This window comes from Seriola lalandi, unplaced genomic scaffold (assembly GCF_002814215.2).
Source record: "Seriola lalandi dorsalis isolate HSWRI2012SDOR001 ecotype SW California unplaced genomic scaffold, Sedor1 jcf7180002054898, whole genome shotgun sequence".
NCBI classification, from domain to species: domain Eukaryota; kingdom Metazoa; phylum Chordata; class Actinopteri; order Carangiformes; family Carangidae; genus Seriola; species Seriola lalandi.
In genome coordinates, this window is record NW_019525450.1 from 6,630,612 (window position 1) to 6,650,434 (window position 19,823).

A 19,823-nucleotide genomic window follows, 5' to 3' on the forward strand; every position below is an offset into this window, starting at 1 on the left:
ACGTTGCCTCCCAGCTAGCGAACATGTGGATAAGATGGCCGATCAACATTAAAAGTGAAACACTGAACAAAAAAAAAAAAAAAAAAGGTGGACTTCCTCGCAAACAGTCGCTACACGCAGTCAGTCAGCCTGAACAAGAGGTCGCTTTTGCATGGGAGTGTCAGTGTTGATTTCTAGCATCAGGAGAGCAAAACACACATAAACCTGCCCCAACTGTTCAATCACGGTGCCCTGCAAATGGGAGCGGGCCTTTCGGTCTCAATCAGCTAAGTGTAGCAGGCAGCTGTTGTGTGGCGGATGGAGTGTGTCGTTAATTCTGTAAATATAGCTTCCCTCATGTGTCTGAGAATCACCCACTCAGGCCACATTTAGGCCAGATGAGCAACAGCTTTGCCAGCGTCTGGTAAACTGGGCGAAACTGTGAATGACTCAACGGAGCAGGGAGGAAATTTGAATGTTCCTTTAGAGAAATTTCATTTTTCTTTTGAAAAGACATGGTACAAGGTTGCCAACCTTACTACAAGGTTTTCAAATGTAAAGGAAAATGAAGCAGCATTTTAAACAAACAGTTATTGTTGTCTGTTCATGTTGCAGTTGTAACTCGTTTTATTCAAACTACACAACAACAATGAGGGAAAAAAATAAATGCTGTGCTCTTTCAGGGGCAGTGCAGCATTCAAACTGATGGTTTAGCACTTGTATTGTTCTTTAAAGTTGGAGCAGAGAGGCAACAACTTTTCTGGCTCTTCTTTTATGGGCTATCAATAATCTTTTTCTGACACATTATTTGCTGGGCTGGAGGAAAATTGGGAGCAGCACGGTCAGTGGTTCACCACAAAGACTTCTGGGAGCTGGCGAGGGCAGTGTGCGTGGGCGATGCATCCACCCTGGGACCCTGCCAGCATGTCTTTTTGACCAGGCTGCTGGAGCACTAAGGGCCAGCGACCGAGCTGCACACAGTCTCTGGGAAAAACACACAGAAGCAATTAGATGACATGACAGTCATGAAGATGATGAGTCTTTGGCAGATCGAGCTCAGTTCAGTTTTATTCACGACTGCTTTCGGCACGATCTCATGTGATTTAGTGGTTTGCTGCTAAATTAACATACTTGAGAAATGATTGCACCACATAATGAAAGATTGAAATAACTTTTGTTCTTTTTTGTTCTTTTTTGTTTTTTTGTTTTTTAAGAAATATAATCTGCCATGTCTTACATAAAAGCTTTCATTGCACCACAGATTTCTTTTTTCTAAGCTTCACCATTATTCTCTTTTCCATTTCTCCCTGATGCTACTATTTTTCCCTTGATGGCCATCTTGCTGGTGTGAAGAGTTTTACACCCATATTCCCTCTGAATTCAGCACAGCTAAGGCTTTTGGGGAAATTAAATAACCTGAGGATTGAGCTACTTTAGGAAGCCCAATTAACATATTTGCCTCTAGAGGAAAATATTGCCTGAAGTTGAATGGACGGTAATTTTACGCATGGATTTTTCCATCCTAATTCTCGGAGCTTTGAATAATCCGGAGAATTTGTTTTACAGAACAAGGGGTTTCAACGTTCTGTGCTGAAGCGGAGGTGGTTAATATTTAGAGAACTGTGTGTCAAAACAAGTAACACAGCTTTTCAGAGGGCTACATGTTCTCGCTGTGTTAATTGAACGTGACTCAGTGATTTAATCCAGCAAAGTCATCTGTTTTGACTTTACTGTACTAATGTATCTTTCCCAGAGCACGATCCAAGTTTGGAGGGATAAATCACGTCTGCAGCGGCCTGTTATGGTATATTACATTTTGACAGAAGCCATGTTTGGCCACAGTGACCCTCTCCACAAATCTACCTTCTCCAACTCTCTGTCAAAATCCCACCGTGTGCAAAGATCAAAGTCTGATAAAGTTGGGATAACCCATATTACTTCTCATTAGTGGGTAACCTAATGCACACTGACATGTCCAACAGTTGCTGTGGTCAGCTGCTGATGCCTCCAAATGGCCCGGCCCCTCTGCGAAACAGGCTGACCAGACGCTGAAGTAGTCCCAGAGTCTAGTCTAGTGTGGCTTAGCATGAACCCCATTTGCGCTGTTGCCTCTAGGCCCAAACCAAAAGGGACTGTTAAAAATGGGCTTTAAGTCTCCAACGGCTCGGCTGACATCCACTGCTACAGATCATTAAGGCTCCACAGCCTCTCTCTCTCTCTCTCTCTAGCCTCAAACACACCAGTGGAGTCATTAAAGGCAATGTGTAATTAAAGTTGGAATAAACAAAGGCTTTTCCCCAGGTCTTTTATTTCTCCCTCAACCATGTGTGTATCTCTCTCTCATTTTCACACATGCTTTCTCTTTCTCTCCCTCTCTCCATTTCTCTTTTTCTCTCTGTGTCTCAGAGAGAGAGAGTTGACACATAAGAGAGGAAATTCTCATTGGCTCCCATGGTGGTGGCAGGCATGGACGAAGGCCCTCAGCCTAATTAGAAAACTAAATACTCTGAGTAATGCCTAACCCCAGGGAATACAACTGCCATATCTCTTACACATGTGATGTGGAAGGACCCAGAATGCCACTGGGGTGTCTCGCTGAAATATCCTGTGCTGTTCCCCTTTGCACAGCTGTCCACACAGACTCATGCACTTAAGACAGGCTCGCTTTCATAGTTAAAATAGAAATTTGTGTCCTAAGTGCTGCAACACAGCTAATGCTAAATATTTAATTCCCATGGGTGCTAATTATGGTTGAGTACTGGCAACACGGATTCCCTTTTTTCACTCCACATAACAACTGTAAAAGCAATTTAAGCATTTTTCAATTAATTAAACACATAGTCTTCCAGTAACCTCTTGTCATTTTGCCCTCCAGGACCATAGCTAATTTGTGTAGAATAGAAAAGGGAAAGGGGAAGGGGTGGGGGTGGGCGCTGTTTTCATCTTGGCAAAATGCTCCTACAAAGGAATTAAAGGGGAAGACACATCATTTTCATGAGAGTTTAAAAAGATCACACTCTCTCATTCTTTTTTTTCAAAAACCCTGTAGTATTGTAAGTGTAGTTTGGAGTGTTATGAACCTACATATCAGATGACTGTAACCACGAGCAACCAGCCCCCATTATGTTATCAAAGCTGTGTGAGATAGTCTGGCCATGAAGCTAATCCCTGATGTATTTTTAGTCACAACTGACTGATGAAGTGAAATTACTACATCAGTGATAAAAATGGGGCTCTCTGAAAAGCCTTTACAAGATCATGCAGCAACCAAGAGAGCTCTTTAAGCTACTGCAAGTCTAAATGAACTTGTACAACAGCGGTAAAAGTGCATGACAATATGGTGAAGATGACTAGTAGTGAAATTAAGATAAGGATACATTATGCATCTATAATATGCTGAAATGATCATTTCTGCTTTAAAGTTCTGTGTTTCCATTGTGCCAGTGGGCCAGCTTAAAATATAAAACACCCCTGCTTCCATTTATTCATAACTTAATCAGCGGGAAAAAAAAGAAAGAGAAATAATAGGAGGAAATCTAATCACATTTTTGTGATAAAAAATGTGGGCAAATTTGAAGGAAAAACTGCAGTTAAATGGTATATAGTATCAAACTTCATATAATACAGAATCTCATCTATTACCCTCTATTGTGTGGGTGCCTTTGGGTGCATGTGTGAGAGTTATTATAAATAAATTGACTTGACTTGACTTATTAGGAGGGGTAGTGGCACACCCATCCTCTTATAAAAGGCCCCTGTCACTGCGAGGGATCAGAAGCAGGCTGTGAAATCCAGCTAATAGTCATTACAGGATCCCGGTGCCTGCACATCCTACCTGCTTGCCAAGGCAGCTCCCTCACACTTCATATTTGCATTGTGTCATCTTATCAGCATTCACCCAGACAGAGGACAGATCACACGGCAGACTGACAGCCAGATCACTAGTATCAGTAAATAGGACTGAGGGAGAGGAGAGTGAGGAGAATTAGACGTCCTGTACTCTGCAATATAAAAAAAAAAAAAAACACAAAGAAATGATACAATGGCACAACATTGTGACGCTAAAAATAGCCGGAACAATATTATTTTTCTCCTGATGTAAAATTAATGTCCAGATTCTTTGTGATGCCCCCCCCCCCCCCCCCGCTGTTTTCCGAGTGGCGAGGAAGGGTGAACTCTAAGAACCCTGTGTGCTCAGTCACTTCTGGGCCCATGCAGTCAATAAGGCTATTTCTGATCTCCGGATGGCTAGGGTTTCAAAGCCTGTTTAAATGGGCTCCCACAAAGCCGGAAGCACCAACCTCAGTCCTCTCCCTCCCTGTCTTTCTCCCTCTCTCTCTTTCCTCCTCCACTCTTTCTCTAAATATTGAGAGGGAGCTCAGCTTGCCTACCCCCTCGGTAAAGAGAAGGGGAAGCAGGAGAGGAGGGGGGTGTCCTCCCCTTCCACATGCAGAGTGGTGAGGAAAGACAGGGAAGCGCAGGGTCAGGGCTCCCAGTGCTAAGCTGTGAAAGGCAAACGTTTGGCAGAGTAATTACACGCCGCACTGCTCTGGGAGTGATTAGTGATAGTTGTCTGTTCAAAGTGTTTGGAGCTCACAGCCTTTATGGGCTACGCTTGCCTTCCCTTTGCCTAATGTTTAGATTGCATTTGCATCAGGAAGAGAGTTGCATGTGTCAACATAAACAGTGCACCTGTGAGGCTCACCAACTGTGCACTTGCATGTGTTTCACTGATGCTCAAAATATATTTCACTCTAATATCCGGCAAAGATGATGGCACATATTTCACAACTTGTCTATCACAATTTTGTCAACGCATCGCTCGAGTTAGCCAGTATCATATTATTATTTTGCATTAAACTAAAACTGTTGAATTTATACATTGTCAAAAATGTATGCTCTGAACATCTTCTGAAACAAACAATAAAATATACATATTACTAATATCCTAATAAAATATTATTATATTATTAGTATATGCTTTCAAGCTGTATTATTTATACTGTATATTATGATAGCAAGTCAATCTAGCATATAATAGATACGATGGCCCCTCCTGGCACAACAAAATCCTCTCCCCTCCCAGGTCAGGTGACATTGTGGTGCATTGCAATCAACGTGCTCAGGTGGTGCGGCCGGGACTGCCAGCCTTTGATGTCCTTGCTGTGTTTGTGTTGGCTGGCCATGCTGTCCCTACACAGCCTGCAGATGTGCCTGCAAGCTGTAAAGTGAGCAGCAACGCTCCTGAGTAACGTGTCCAGTTGTAATGACAGAGGGTGTGGCGGAGGCAGGAGGGGGCGTGAACAACAGGAACAGACGGATACAAAGTAGAAGACACGAGGGATTAGGAAATGAATGATTCTAGCAATGGAAATATTTTGATATCAATATTCATTCTAGCAAAATGAATTCCTTTCTTTGTTGAATGGAAACACGTCTAATTGGGTGACTCAGTTAATTGTTCTGTTCTGGTGTTATAAACAGACATTAACTGTGCACAGTTGACTTTTTTTCGTAAAAAAAAAAAAAGCTCTGGTGGTTGACATAAGTTCTTTACTGAGCTCTGTCCCTTTGAAAACCTGAGATACACTCGATTTTAATCCTACTGATATCTTTTGGGGCCTAAAAAATACCTTAACAAATGAGAATAGTCTGTATCAAAGGAATGATAGGTACACACCTTCTCACACTAATCCCAACACAGGGGCCGACTTTCACAGAGGCTGGAGAGTTGGGTGGCAAAGCAGAGTAGAAACAAACACAGCCGTGAACAGAAAAGGAAATACCTCAGGGACTTTCAAGGATTGGGAAAGAGGTAAGACAGTACCTGTAGTGCAATCCCCTCCAAATCTGCACCAGGTGTCAGGCATTAAGGAGAGCATCTCCGCTTTGGCTTTCCACGTCTGGCTCAATCACCCAGGGCAGTGTGTCAGATGTTGGACAAAACGGATACTCTCGAAGAAGAAGAAGATGAAGAGGAGAAGGAGGAGGAGGAGGAGGAGGAGGAAGACCTGGGGCTCAGCACAGTACAGCAAAGAAAATTTCTGATGGCAAAAGTAGAATCTGTACCATGTCTAATAAAAATGCCCTTTTGTCGGGGTAATTTCATTATTTTGCCACGATTCTCATCAATGTTTGACATTTAAATATTCAATTACATGTAAAATTAGTCTACCGAGAATACAGTACGTTGAGAAGGCTGCAGTAAGACAATAAAATACGGGAAGCAGAGCTGAACACTTTGGGTTTTAATGAGTTAAGATAGATTTAGAATAACATTACACTGTACCCCATTGAGATTTTCAGTTAACTACAAAGACAACTGAGCACTGACTATTCCCTGTGTGATAATACAAAGCAAGGAGTACACTATAGAATGCTTAGCTTAATATTAACATTATACTCTCAATCATAAAGACAAGGTCTAAACTGAACACCTGGCACCTTCTCAATTTCAAGCATGTAAGCATTTTGCATGTGCAATTGTCCCGAAACAAAACAGTGGCAGCGGAATACTTCAGTACCCAGAGAGAGGAAGGAACATAGAGCCATGCTGGCATTGTTGTTGCCACAGATTATACATGACACACCGAATAAAAAGGGCTGATTGTAAGATGTTTAAATGTATCAGAGGCATGGGAGAGGAAACTTAATACCTCAGCACTGGGAGATGGAGAATGCGACTGGGCACGTGCGGAATGCAGAGTGGCAGGAGGAAAGCGGCAATCTAAATTTCTAATGCTGAGGATGTTTCCCATTCTGTGTTTATGAAACATGGCTGCCGGGACTACAAAGGTAAGGGGATACAGCATCAAAGTCTGCCCTGACAAAAACAAAAAAGCAACAATGCTGCAGTGGAATGCACGACAGAACATAATACCCCACCTCCTCCTTCTCCTCTCCCCTAAGCAGTCTCATTTGATTACAGTGTAGCAGGCCCCAAATCAACCCCTTAGTCCCATTTCTCACTCCCCACTGGTGCTGCGAGTAGGAGGCAGAACACGACTTGCCAAAGTGGCCAGGGAGGAAAGGAGGAGAGGTGATGTTGTGGAGGAGAATCCCTCATTTGGGGAACAAAAGAACATGGGAATGGGTGAGCCGAGGTGTCCGCGGCAGGGGTGAAAAGTGGTTGTTGTCCCAAGTGTGGTGACTGAGGCAGAGACTGCATGTCTGATGACGGCGAAGGCAACGTATCGTTTACAGGCTCCCTCAGCAGAAGCCCCTCGCATGTCCGTCTCCAGCCACAGAGTTCGCCCTCTACTTAAGGCAACAAGAGTCAGGCTCAGCATTACAAGCCTATTAAAAGATACTTTTAATTATGCCCTGCTCTCCCGGGATCATTTCTTCCATGAACTCTGTGTTTCTTTGGCATGTGCACTTAGGAATGGCACAACCAGAAGCACGTGTTGTTTTCTCCCTCCAATTAAAGGGCATGTTGACAGATTAAGGCTGCTTTTGGTTTGTGCTCCACTAACGCATTTAGCGAAGATGATGAACATGGAGCGAAGAGGGGGGGCCCAGAGAGACAGTGAGAGAGAGAGAGAGAGAGAGAGAGAGAGAGAGAGAGAGAGAGAGAGAGAGAGAGAAAGAGAGAGAGAGAGAAGGAAAAAGAGGATGAGAAAAAGAAAAAGAGAAAGAACATGCACATGAACCCTAAGGGATTAATGTGTTTACATTACCTGGGCTGTGATCTATCACCAACCTCGTCAACTTCTATTATGCATCACATACATAAGCAAGCAACAGACCTGGGAGCCCCTGCAACTCACTCATACTATTTCAATTGGATTAAGTCAGTGCAAATATCTAGAGCACAGCTCCCACACTGTGGTTTTAGCATTCTGGTAGTCATTTGATTTGTACGTTGTATCACTTTACCTTCATGAAGGCATTGCAGGAGTACCTCCTACATGCCTCAAGAGCTTTAAAGTAGTATGGGATTTAGATGATTACCATATGGCACCTATAGCACCATCAAAACAAACACGCTTTCTAGCCTAGCCGTGGGTCTGGTTAGACAACAGTCAGGCACGGAAGCCCTCAGATCATGAATCAGAATATACAGGTACACACCAGTGAGAGGAATAAGGGAATGTTAAGTATGTGGATTCACCATCTGTGATATTCACAACATGAGGTTTATTTTGTCCCAGCTGCAGTCGCAGATCTGTATAGTGTGTAAAACACTCAGATGGAGAGGTCTGGCATCACTGTATAAATGCTGACAGTGGAGTCTGCAGCAGGGCCCCTGAAAGAGCTCATATTCACACTCAGGCTTCATTATATCCAATCAATATTCGTTTAGTCACTGAGCCTATTGACTCGTTTCTGAAATAATATTACAGGTCATTTGTCTTGTCATGGAGTACGGAGAATTATCCCTTTTATACCATCCCCCCCATTCGGAAAAGGGGGTATGGGGCGAGTCTGGATATGCTCTATGGATACAACTGTAAATAAATATTTTTGATAAAACACTGAAAAATCAATGGGTGCTTCCTGTGATCCATCTCGAGCGAATCAATCATAATCTGCACAGCTGGCAGTGTGGTGCAGGAGGACGGCGTGGCAGTGAGAGAAGGGTGCAATCTTTGTCTGATACCTCTCATTTTGGAATCGCTTCTCATAATAGGGTCATCATTTCATCACTTAGCCAATCCAGAGCCCTGCCATTCAGCCTTGCGGGGATCTTGGTGAGTAGGGGGAGGGGGGACGGGCCCCATCAGGAGTAAACTGAACACACACACACGCACGCACACACTCTCTCCATACATCTTCATTCGAGTCAATAAAAGAAAAAGAGATCGCAAGAACAGAGAAGAGATCAGAAAATAGATTATCTCTCCTGAAAGCCAAATTGGCTCATTGTGCTTCATCTGAACTGTGTGATTTTCAAACTTAAATAAAATCATCAAATCTGAATTGTGTATCATGTGAGCAGCGGTTGTGATATTTATCAGGTAAAACATTAATCATATAAATCAAATGATTTAAAACTGACTGAGTGTTGTATCAGAACATACATGCATGTGCTTGTGCAATAATTATAATTTCCACAAGTGAATAAAGTGAATTTAATTGGTGGCACAGTTAAGTTTGTGTGTGTGTGTGTGTGTGTGTGTGTTGTGTGTGTGTGTGTCTGCATGCCTGTGTGTTAGGTGGGTTGAGTGGTGCATTTCACAGACTGCTTGGTGACATAGGAAGACTTCCTCAACATGGATCTGAACAAATTCAAAACATAGACAAACAAACAGTCAGTTATTATTTTTAATACATTTGGGTAATAAACAACGTTATACCAGCAACATTACCACTATAAAAAACACAAAAAGTGCAGTAACAGCTGATGTCATGGCTATCACATTTTAAAATACATAAATAAAACGGGTAAAATTACTGCTGTAATAATAATTACTTTAATTATAATGGCTAATCATGGCTGTATGGGATTCCAGTTGTTTAGTCAAGTAGCATACGGCACATATGTTTAATCATTTAATAACCCCCCTCTTCAAAAAAAAAAAAAAAAATGCAAGGTCAAAAATAAATTACATCCATTATTTGCAGCAAATCTCCCCAAAGCATTTGGAGCGAAAACTGTTTTGAATTTCAATTGGCTTCCAAGTGGCAAAAGCCCTCAGCTAATACATCAAAGAAAAATTGGTGTCAACTAATCGGTTTAGGACACAGATTTAGAATGGTTAAAAATCCCATGAACACTTCAAGCATTTTTCTGTATACCACTAAAGGCTTGGGAGCAGCACAGCTGACCTTGTGCGCTCCAGAAACCTGTCCGCCACATTAACTGACGGTTTAACTCACCCAGCCACGCAATTAGTCCGCCACAACGCATAATGTTGTGTAATAATAGCCTCTATATCCAATTTAGATTACACTTGCTCCCTAAGGCATTTTAAGTGGCATGCACCATCTTTCATTCACTTCTTCTTTGCCACGTAAAGCCGTTTTCATGCGTCAAAACCGAGGTCGTTCTCTCAGGGAAAAAAAAAAAAGGATAAGCGATAACGAAGAGGAAGCGACAAAGTTAGAAGCTGTCAAAACACCACACATCGAGATTTAGATTCGGATCAGCATATTGCATGAAGGTAACCCACTTTTACGCACCTACAAACACAAATGCAGTTTTCGACATTGAAAAAAAAAAAAAAAAAAAAAAGTTGCAGTAATTAGTTGACTGTCTAAAGGCTGTGAAACTAGGTCTCATAGTATCACTGTCATCTGATTAGGCTGTACTGTAGGGTCGCTTTGTGTATCCATTCTTCTTTCTGTTCTCCTTCCTCTCCCTCTCTCCACTCGTGTGTGTGTGTGTGTGTGTGTGTGTGTGTGTGTGTGTGTGTGTGTGTTCCTAAGTCTGCGTCGGCTCCCACTGTACCAGCGTCATCGTTCTCTGCTCTCTAGAGGTTTTCAGAGCGTAAAAAAACACGTGAGTGTGTGCACACACTCTTTAGCAGCGCCTACAGCGATCCCTTTCGGCTTATCTGAGACTTGAACTGGAAAGTCAATCACCAGAATGAGAGCAGCTCTTAGATAGGCTATTTGAAACACAGTTAAAAATAATTAGTATAGCCCAGTAATATTTCTTGACGCCACCTTAGTTATCCGCAACCCATTAAACAGGTAAAGCTATTTTTGAATGCCTTATAAAATATAATATTTATTAGAAATACTACTGCTACTACTACTACTACTACTACTACTAATAATAATAATAATAAAACAACAATAATAATAATGATAATAATAATGACGAGAATAATATTAATACAAAATCATAATTTAATAATTAATTTTAAATTTTTTATTTTATGTATCATTGCATAACAGACATTTGGCAGATGTCTAATGCCCATTAAATATAAAAAAGTAGTTGCCGATAACGGTGACATATTAAATGGCCTATCCAATATTTCAGCGAAGAAATATATCTGCAGTGATCAAATGAGATTACATCCACTGGTCCAGGCGGATTTGGTGTAGTTGGCACTAATCTGCCCTGGCTTGAGGGTTTATGACTTTCTGAGTGTGTGTGTCTGACTGGTTTATTCCAGGATCTATTACAAAAACTATTTAACCGTCGCCACAGTAAATCGTTCAAACACAAGTGGCGGTGCAGACTAAACATAGCTACTTCTACGACCACAACACACGAATGGCAGCGAGGAAAAGTTTGTTGGCATACAATAACCGTTCTGATAGAGCCGTTCGGTCGAGTGCTGTTTGCGCCATCTTACTTGCACTTTTCAGCTGTCATATATCTTACCAATGCAATATGCGTCTGGCGTTAGAAAGTCGACAATGCACAATAGCAGTAATCCATCTGAAACTCCCACTGCGGATTTTAACACAAGGCGCACGGAGATCACGGAGCACCAGTCTGTTGATATAACGCACATATTTAAAATGACGACTTTTTTTTACGCAGAAAGAAAGAATAACAAAAAGAGAGCACAGCAGTGGAGCGCCTTTTTAATTCCTGCCGGTATCTTGCAAGCCCATATCCTGGCACACAACAGCCGATTTGTTATTGATCAAGTGTGAAAGTGACGGCTTCGTATTTGGGAAAAAAAAAGAAGAAAGTTGGGAGTTGACAGACTCGCATGATGTCGCCATCCAAAGGGGGGGCTGCCAGACGCACTTGAGACTTACTGCAACGAGCCTTGTTAAAGAGGAAAAAAAAATAGAGAAATACAGAATGAGAAGGATTGTTAGTTAACGCGAGAGAAAGGATGGGGTGAGGAAGAAAAAGGGAGAGAGGGAGAGAGGGAGAGAGAGAGAGCGAGAGAGAGAGAGAGAGAGAGAGAGAGAGAGAGCGAGAGAGAGAGCATGGATTTGGGCAGGGCTGTGGTTACCCAACATAAGCTTGCCTTTTCCTTCGGTGACTACACCCCGAGAGGAGGAGCATAGTGTGCAGCGTAGTAGGCGTCAGGATCCTCAATTTCCAACTTAGCATCTTGGCAGGACATTTTCCCAAGCAAAGCCCCCGTCCGACGGGTAAAAAAAAAACTTCTGCACGGGCATGAGAGCGACGGTGCAACTCAGATAAGGGAGCAACAGAAAAACAAAACGAGACAAAACATCCGACGGGCAGCGGCTGACTGGCAGCGACCAAAACAATCCATTCAGTATCTAAGCCGATTTTTTATTTAGTCACTCTTACTTTTTTTTGTCTTCACCACTGTCATTTAGAAGGGGGGACAGACAGCGGGTCTGCAGACACACGGCTCTATGCGCTCCGACAGCAGCGCATGAGAAAATAAAGGGGGGAAAGTGCGCAAGTTAAGTGGCTTATACTCTCTGGGCTCCAGCATGGCGTATCCTCAGGGCTACTTGTACCAGCCGTCCGCTTCTTTAGCCCTGTATTCATGCCCTGCGTACAGCACCAGCGTTATATCCGGACCCAGAACCGAGGAACTTGGGAGATCCTCTTCGGGATCTGCTTTTGCGCCCTATGCCGGATCTACTGCGTTCACCAGCGCCTCGCCAGGCTACAACTCCCACTTACCATACAGTGCAGACGCGGCGGCAGCTGCCACATTCACCTCGTACGTGGTGAGTAAACTAAAGGTGATTATTCATTGTAATAGGAAGCAAAAAAAAAGCGAGGATATTAGCTCGTTATAGAAGATTTCAGTGTCAGCGCTGTGAGTCCGCTGTGAGTCCAGCGATTAGGAAGAAATGTGCGTCACTGATGAGCGCATGGATATACAAAGACAGGATGGCAGGTCCAGAAAACGTGTTGTTGAGCGAACAGAACTAATTTTACTGAGTACTGTGCTATTACGTGGTCTTTAAGTTAACTGTTGTTTTTTTATACGAAAGAGTGGGGAATGCTTTGCCGGAGCTTCCACGCTCATAACTGACTACAACGCGCGGTCTGAAGGCAATTTAGGTCACCGTATTTGTTTCTTTTCTCTCTTTTAGTTATGCGCGTTGTGAAAGTTAAATATTTCAACTTTTGAAAAATAGACAGGAATTTTTTTGATTTTCTATGTTGTATTCTCAGTGACTGATCTCATGGCAACACAAGTAATTCATACAGACTGGTTCTGTAGGCCTATAGTTACCGCAAAGACTGATCCCATTACAACAGGCAAAGAAACAGAATGTTAGGCCCTTCATGCATAATGTCAACACGTCAGCATAACTGCAAATTATACTATTTTAATGGCGAGAATAAATGCAGCTGTGGGCTGATATCATGCAAATATTAATAGAAATACATACAAACACAAGATCATATTTCAAATCAAGTTCAAACTAACTCCATAAACAATAATCCCAAAGTTGAGCTACTGGATTGAAGCCAGTGTAATTGTGTGTGTGTGTGTGTGTGTGTGTGTGTGTGTTTGTATGTGTGTGTGCGTGTGTGTGTGTGTGTGTGTGTGTGTGTGTGGTTCATGTGTGTCTGTGCGTGTGCACGTATGTGTGTGTTCATATTTGTCTTTTTAACTATTCTGAAGCAGTTAAGAAAAAAAAAGGGAATGTGACTAAACTTTTACACACTTTTACGTTTTTATTTTTATTACAGAGTTCTCCCTATGACCACACTACGGGTATGGCGGGCTCAATAGGATACCACCCTTACGCAGCACCCTTGGGCACCTACCCTTATGGTGACCCAGCATACCGTAAAAACGCAACCCGGGACGCCACTGCCACCCTGAAGGCCTGGCTCAATGAGCACCGCAAAAACCCCTACCCCACTAAGGGCGAGAAGATCATGCTGGCCATCATCACCAAAATGACCCTCACCCAGGTGTCCACCTGGTTCGCCAACGCCAGGAGGAGGTTAAAGAAGGAGAACAAGATGACCTGGACCCCCCGGAACCGGAGCGAGGACGAGGAGGAGGACGAGAATATTGATTTGGAGAAAAATGACGACGACGAGCCAAACAAGCCCACAGACAAGGGAGACTCCACAGACACAGAAGCAGGTCGGTGGTGCAGGAGGGAAAAAAAAAGGGCAAAAAAAAAAAAATCATCAATTTTTCATAGCAGTCGTTTCCACTCAGGGTGCAAAATTGATTGCTGGTTAATGGTGGTATATTATTTATAATGGGACAATTGCTTTAAATAATAATCACCTTGAACTCCCCTCGTTTGACTTCTCAGGGGCTGAAATTGCTGGTGACGCAGAGTGTTTAGCAGTCAATTTATCTTTAACTGCATAATAAGGATACAGCTGCTCTACTGCGCCGGGTATTTGGTTAAAAATCACTGCCATTGTATGATAATTATATCCAGTTTTTAACCATTGTTTAACGCTTATTATCATAACTACTGATATGAAATTACATTTTATTCGGAAAATATATTTTTAATGAAAATAGTCAGCATAATGTATGTTCAGACTTTAATTTGTACCACATTTGTTCTTGCTTGTGCAACACTGTTTATGCTCTTTCATAATTGTGGAGAGGAGTTCATTCACCTTTTCAGGCTGGCACACATCTTTATGAGGTCAATTTATGGCACACACAATAACTGTTTTTCAGGAAAACCTGCATAAGCAGCCCAATTATTTTTATAGATCCGATTTCATTTTGCATTGGTGTTCACTTGCCTCACGATTACCTAAACCATATGTTAGCAGCGTTTTAATGTTGGGCTTATTTGGCAGTAATTCTGTTCTTTATTTGTGCTTTAGATCATAAACTGCTGAACCCAGGGGACATAGGCTGCGACAGATTTAAAGAGGAGAGCCATGGCAAAGACACGGATCCCCTTCTGAGCGACTCGGAGTTAAAAGACCAGGAGGAGCGGACTACAGACTTGCTGCCGGATTCCTCAAAACCAACCACTTCGTCTCCCTCGGCGGTGCCCCGGGGGAACCAGACCGTTGCGCAACAAGACAAGCCGTCAGATTTGAGCCATGCACCGGGTACGGTGACCAGCAACGTGACCTCTGTTATCCACTCGCCCCCCTCGGCCCCTAAACCAAAACTGTGGTCCCTTGCGGAGATCGCCACGTCCTCAGACAGGTGTAAGGGCAGCGGAGAGGCGCCACAGGCTTGTCCCGGTTTGGGTCAGAGCGCAGTAATGGGCACCAACGCGTCTCCATCACGGTCCTCCCCTCAGTGCCCGCTCCCCAACAGCACGGTCCTATCCAGGCCTCTGTACTACACCTCCCCTTTCTACCCCGGCTACACGAACTATGGTGGCAGCTTTGGACACCTTCACAGTAACCACGGCTCGGTAACCACGGGCTCCACGGCACATTTCAATGGATTAAACCAGACTGTGTTAAATAGAGCAGAGGCTTTGGTAAGAGAGAGCCAGAAAGTCAGAGGCCAAACGCAGGTAGATCTTTGTAAAGACTCCCCTTATGAACTAAAGAAAGGTATGTCAAACATTTAATACCTGATATTTTCCACTCACCGCGGACTTTTATTTATTTTTTGTGGTTGCATTAAAAAAAAAGAAAAAGAATGATGAAGCAAATTCTAAGAACAGTTATTTTCTGAGTAAATGCTTATCCTCAAATTTTTAGTTTCTGAATGGTTAATCCTAAAATGTAACAAGAATGGTCTTAATCGCTGCAGCTGCCTGAGTCTATTTGTATTAAAGACTAACATGTATATTTAATGTAGCATTTTTGTATTTAAAATGGACAACACACTATCTTTGAAGTAAATTATGGAAAAAATACATACTTGTGCAGCGATTATTTGGGGGAGCAGTTGGAATGACCTGATATGTGTCTGAAGTGTTTTAAGGCCAGTTGATCTATACGAAATATTATTACAAATTTTGCACAGTGACAGATGTTTCAATGGTAATTATCATTTCGAAATATCATGACAGTGAGAGAGGACATGGTGAAAAGAAAAGGCCTACATTCAGCAAAAGTATGTTGGGATATCTAAACAAGTGATGGGCTCAGTTTCGTTTTGGTTGGTGCAAACATTCAGAGGATTTTTTTTATTTTATTTTTATTTTTTTTATTTTTTTGTGTGTGTATGAAAATGCTGGAAACATCACGGACGTGCATTTTGGTCTATGGCTTATCAACAGTTTATATTTATCCTTAAAAAACATCCAGGGCCTGCTTTTTTTTTCTCTCTTTAACTTAAGCACGTTTCTAAAAGTGGATATTGATATAATAACAACACCGAGGCGCAGTCATTTAACCCAATTACCTATCGTGTTTTATGCAGAGCAATCAGGTGGTGAACTCCGGTAATGAGCTCGATTTTATGCCAAATTTAGACCTCATTACTATTTTCCAAGGCGTGGCAAAGCTGTTAAGAGGGACGCGACCATGCATTTAGAACATACTGCCCTATTATATATCATTAATGGAGAGTCTCTTTAATGGCGCGTTAGATGTGAAACATAGCTGTTTGGAGAAAAGGGAGAAAGCTGTGATGCACACAGCAGAGACAGACACATGCACTGTGAAGCCGGTAGCCAGGCACTGTCCTCTAACTCTTCCAACTTCTGCAGGTAGGTGTCACACTTGCTCCTAATTTCAGGGGGACTCTTTGTTAATCCGTCACGGAAACCCATCCCTGATCAAATGGCCTGGTTAAAAAGAAGTGGAGCCGATGGGGCACACACAATGATCACAGTTATTATGAGGATTATAGCAACTTTGACAAGTGGATAAAAAAAAAAGGCACGAATTACATATTTGACCGACATGCAGAACAAAAAACATAAGGCTATTTCCCACTGCAGATAAGAAAGGTGTATTTTTTTTTCCTGATGGTTTATTGAGGTTGGAATTATACATTCAAAAAAAGAAAAAGTGAATGTCGTATCAAAAACACGTTATTATTATTAATTATTATTATTATTATCATTATTATTATCATCAGATTATCATCATTTTATTACAGTATCATTATTATTTTGAAGCCTCGTCAGTATTGCAAAGATTGTAGGCCACAAAGCCTTAGTAGCATAGGCCTCAATTTCTTTTTGAAATGTGTGAAATGTGATTTAGGCTATTTGCGTGTGTGTGAGTGTGTGTGTGTATATATATATATATATATATATATATATATATATATATATATATATATATATATAAATGCTATATTTATGCTATGCTATATTTATTTTAATTTATTTTTTATTTGTTTACAGTACATTTTAAATAACTATTACTATTTCAATTACATAGTTTTTATTATTGCTATTATTATTATTATTATTATTATTATTATTATTATTATTATTATTATCATTATTGGTGCTGTTATGGTTGACCTCCATTGAAGTGGGACAGCATGCTCTTGTTTATGGCTGCCATTAATCTCTGTAGTTTACTTTCCCCTTCTCCAGTTTGAAATCTCCCCTGGGGTTTATAAAATTCCCTCAGCCTTAATGTCCTCTATTCGGGCCCTCTATTTTAATCTGACAGAGTGTGCTGGAGCAGTGATTGCGACACATCAGCCGGCTAAATAGCATAATTATGTTTTTCTTTGCTGATCCCCGGGGGATTGAGCTGTTCGATGCAATGTCCCCTAAGAGAGTATTAGAGTTTTATTAGAAATTGCGTTGTTTTCTCAGAATTGATTGAAGAAGTCATGTTTCACAGGGACAACATATACACACGATTTCTGGGGTGCAAATCATCTGTGTGAGGCCAGGTAAATACTGTGACGTTTATGTGTCAAATAGGTTTGTCATGTTTTTGTGTGTGTGCGGGAGGATGTGGTGTTACAGCGCTGCGAGTCAAGCGCACAGTCGCTTGATGATGTTATTCCAATTAACTTTCTCAGTATAAAAATAGACGGGACACGTTGAGAGGATGATCATCTAAACTGAGACTGCGACCAGGGGGCAGGCGTGATAAAACATGTCTGACTGCTGAAATGGCTTATTTCAACACTTTTTTGTACAGTGCTGTTTTACGATAGAGATTATTTTGTGGTGTTTTTTTCCCCTCTAATGATGTTCAAATTCACCATTCAGCTTTGTCTCCCCCCACTGTTGTTGATCACATCACACCCAGTGGGAGAGAAAACACAAGAGGTCTTTGATGCTCCTGTCGAGTCTGCATTAATCCTTTGCACTGTAATTGATTATATAGCCTATTTATTATTATTATTATTATTATTATTATTATTATTACTGTGTCCCTTTGGAAAAATGTTAGAGGTCAAAGTATTTTAAATAGATATATTATATTTTCATTAACAGCAGAGATATATGGGGGTGGGGGGGGGACCCGCGACAGCTTTGATGTCACTGTATTTCAGCTCTTCATGTTCACAATAGGGCTGCGTATAAAAAAAAATCCTTTCACCAATTAAAAAATATATATATTTGATCGTTGATTATACTTGTTCTATTTCTGGGCCTGATAAAAAAAAGACAGTCCATTAACCCCAGATTACTTGAGGAAGCGGAGAGAGAGAATTTGCAACCCTTCATCAGAGGCACGATAGCCTACAGGGGAGATCCTCTCTGCAACTTTATACAACTCGGTCTCTGGCTTCCCCTCCACTTGAATGGCGTGTCGGCTCATTGTTGGGATTGCTACAGTGTGAGAATACTAAGTAGGGGTGAAACCGTTCCCACGTGTGAAAATGGGGGAAATAATCCGACAGGAGAAGAAGCAGAAGAGAAAAGAGGAGGATAAGGTCTGTACCCTTCACTCCGACTTTGTTACTGTTCAGCCTTCACAAGCAGATTCCGGGATGTTTGAAAAAAAAAAAAAAAAGTTTCTTCTTACTGTCGTCATATCAATTAAACGATGTTTTTTTTTTTTCAAAACTAAAAGGCCACTGGCTACATGAAGTCTGAAGGCCGCGATTAACGCTTCATTACAATTTACTGAATTAAATTTTATATATCCTGCTCAGGCCTGAAAAAATCAAATCCAATTTTTTTGTCCACCTGTCTAAAATCGAATCAATGCGTAAATAGCAAACCTCCGCGTGTACTGCCCCGAGTAGGCTTTTCCAAATCCAAATTAATAATAATAAGAATATCCTGATATAAAATTTTTAAAAAAATTAAAAAACTGACGATACAATTGTCGGATTTTTTGAAACCTACAGAAAACCAGCGACAGATTCTTTGCGGGCTACTCTGTGGATGATCACACCTTATTTATGCAGATTTACTCTAAAAGTAGATACGACATTTACGTGCCTACTTCAGTGTGCTGGTGTCACGAGGGAGACTTTCAGTGGTGACTGAAAATAGTGCTAATATAAGACTAATGAATAACAAGAGTAAACCGTGGTTTCTTGTTTGTTTTCGAGACTTTTGGGAACTACAGGATTTAATGAAGAAAAGTTAAGTCTGGCATTTGTGGCCCCGTATAATCCCTTTATTATTGTAATCATCTGTGCAGCCCAGTGTGCAGGTTTATCACAGGTAAAGCCACCTAATCCAAAATTTGCCTACCACTCAATTTGGTTGTCCACTGTGTAAGTGCATGGGATATTTAGACAACAAAAGCTTAATGGTGTCAGATTACCCCACCTAAAAGCCCCTTTTCCTCTTAAAGGAGTTTACGCTTCTTTTCATGCTGGTATAAATATTGAAAATTCATAGCACCGGCTAAATTAAAGCATATGAAGACATTTTAAAATGTGCAATTTAATTGTTTATATTAAATCCCATTTAATCTACTGGAAATCGCCATCTTTTATTTGACCTCACACAAAACGGACCTGCTGCAAAATACAAGTCTGAAATAAAAGGAGTTTGCCAGGAGATGTGCTGCAGGGGCAGACTTGTGAAGAAACTTGGAGCTGTGGACCAAACAGATTAGACACCTGCCACCGGACAGTGGACGCCTCTCAAATGCTACTGTATGTCAGACCACAAGGTGAAACCAAAACCTGTTGATACACACACTC

At 41.6% G+C, this 19,823-nt stretch overlaps 1 protein-coding gene across 2 annotated transcripts; it reads left to right on the forward strand.

The window, feature by feature from the left end:
* Window positions 1–11,815: 11,815 nt before the first annotated feature.
* irx5a (iroquois homeobox 5a) lies at window positions 11,816–15,648 on the forward strand. Of its 2 annotated transcripts, none has more exons than XM_023429629.2 (3): window positions 11,816–12,564; window positions 13,529–13,934; window positions 14,648–15,648. In XM_023429629.2, the coding sequence occupies exons 1-3, from the start codon at window positions 12,307–12,309 to the stop codon at window positions 15,355–15,357; spliced, it is 1,374 nt and encodes a 457-aa protein (XP_023285397.1). In that variant the 5' UTR covers window positions 11,816–12,306; the 3' UTR covers window positions 15,358–15,648. The 2 variants fall into 2 exon arrangements, with proteins under 2 accessions (XP_023285397.1, XP_023285398.1); XM_023429630.2 differs by having other exon boundaries at window positions 11,832–12,549.
* Window positions 15,649–19,823: the final 4,175 nt, after the last annotated feature.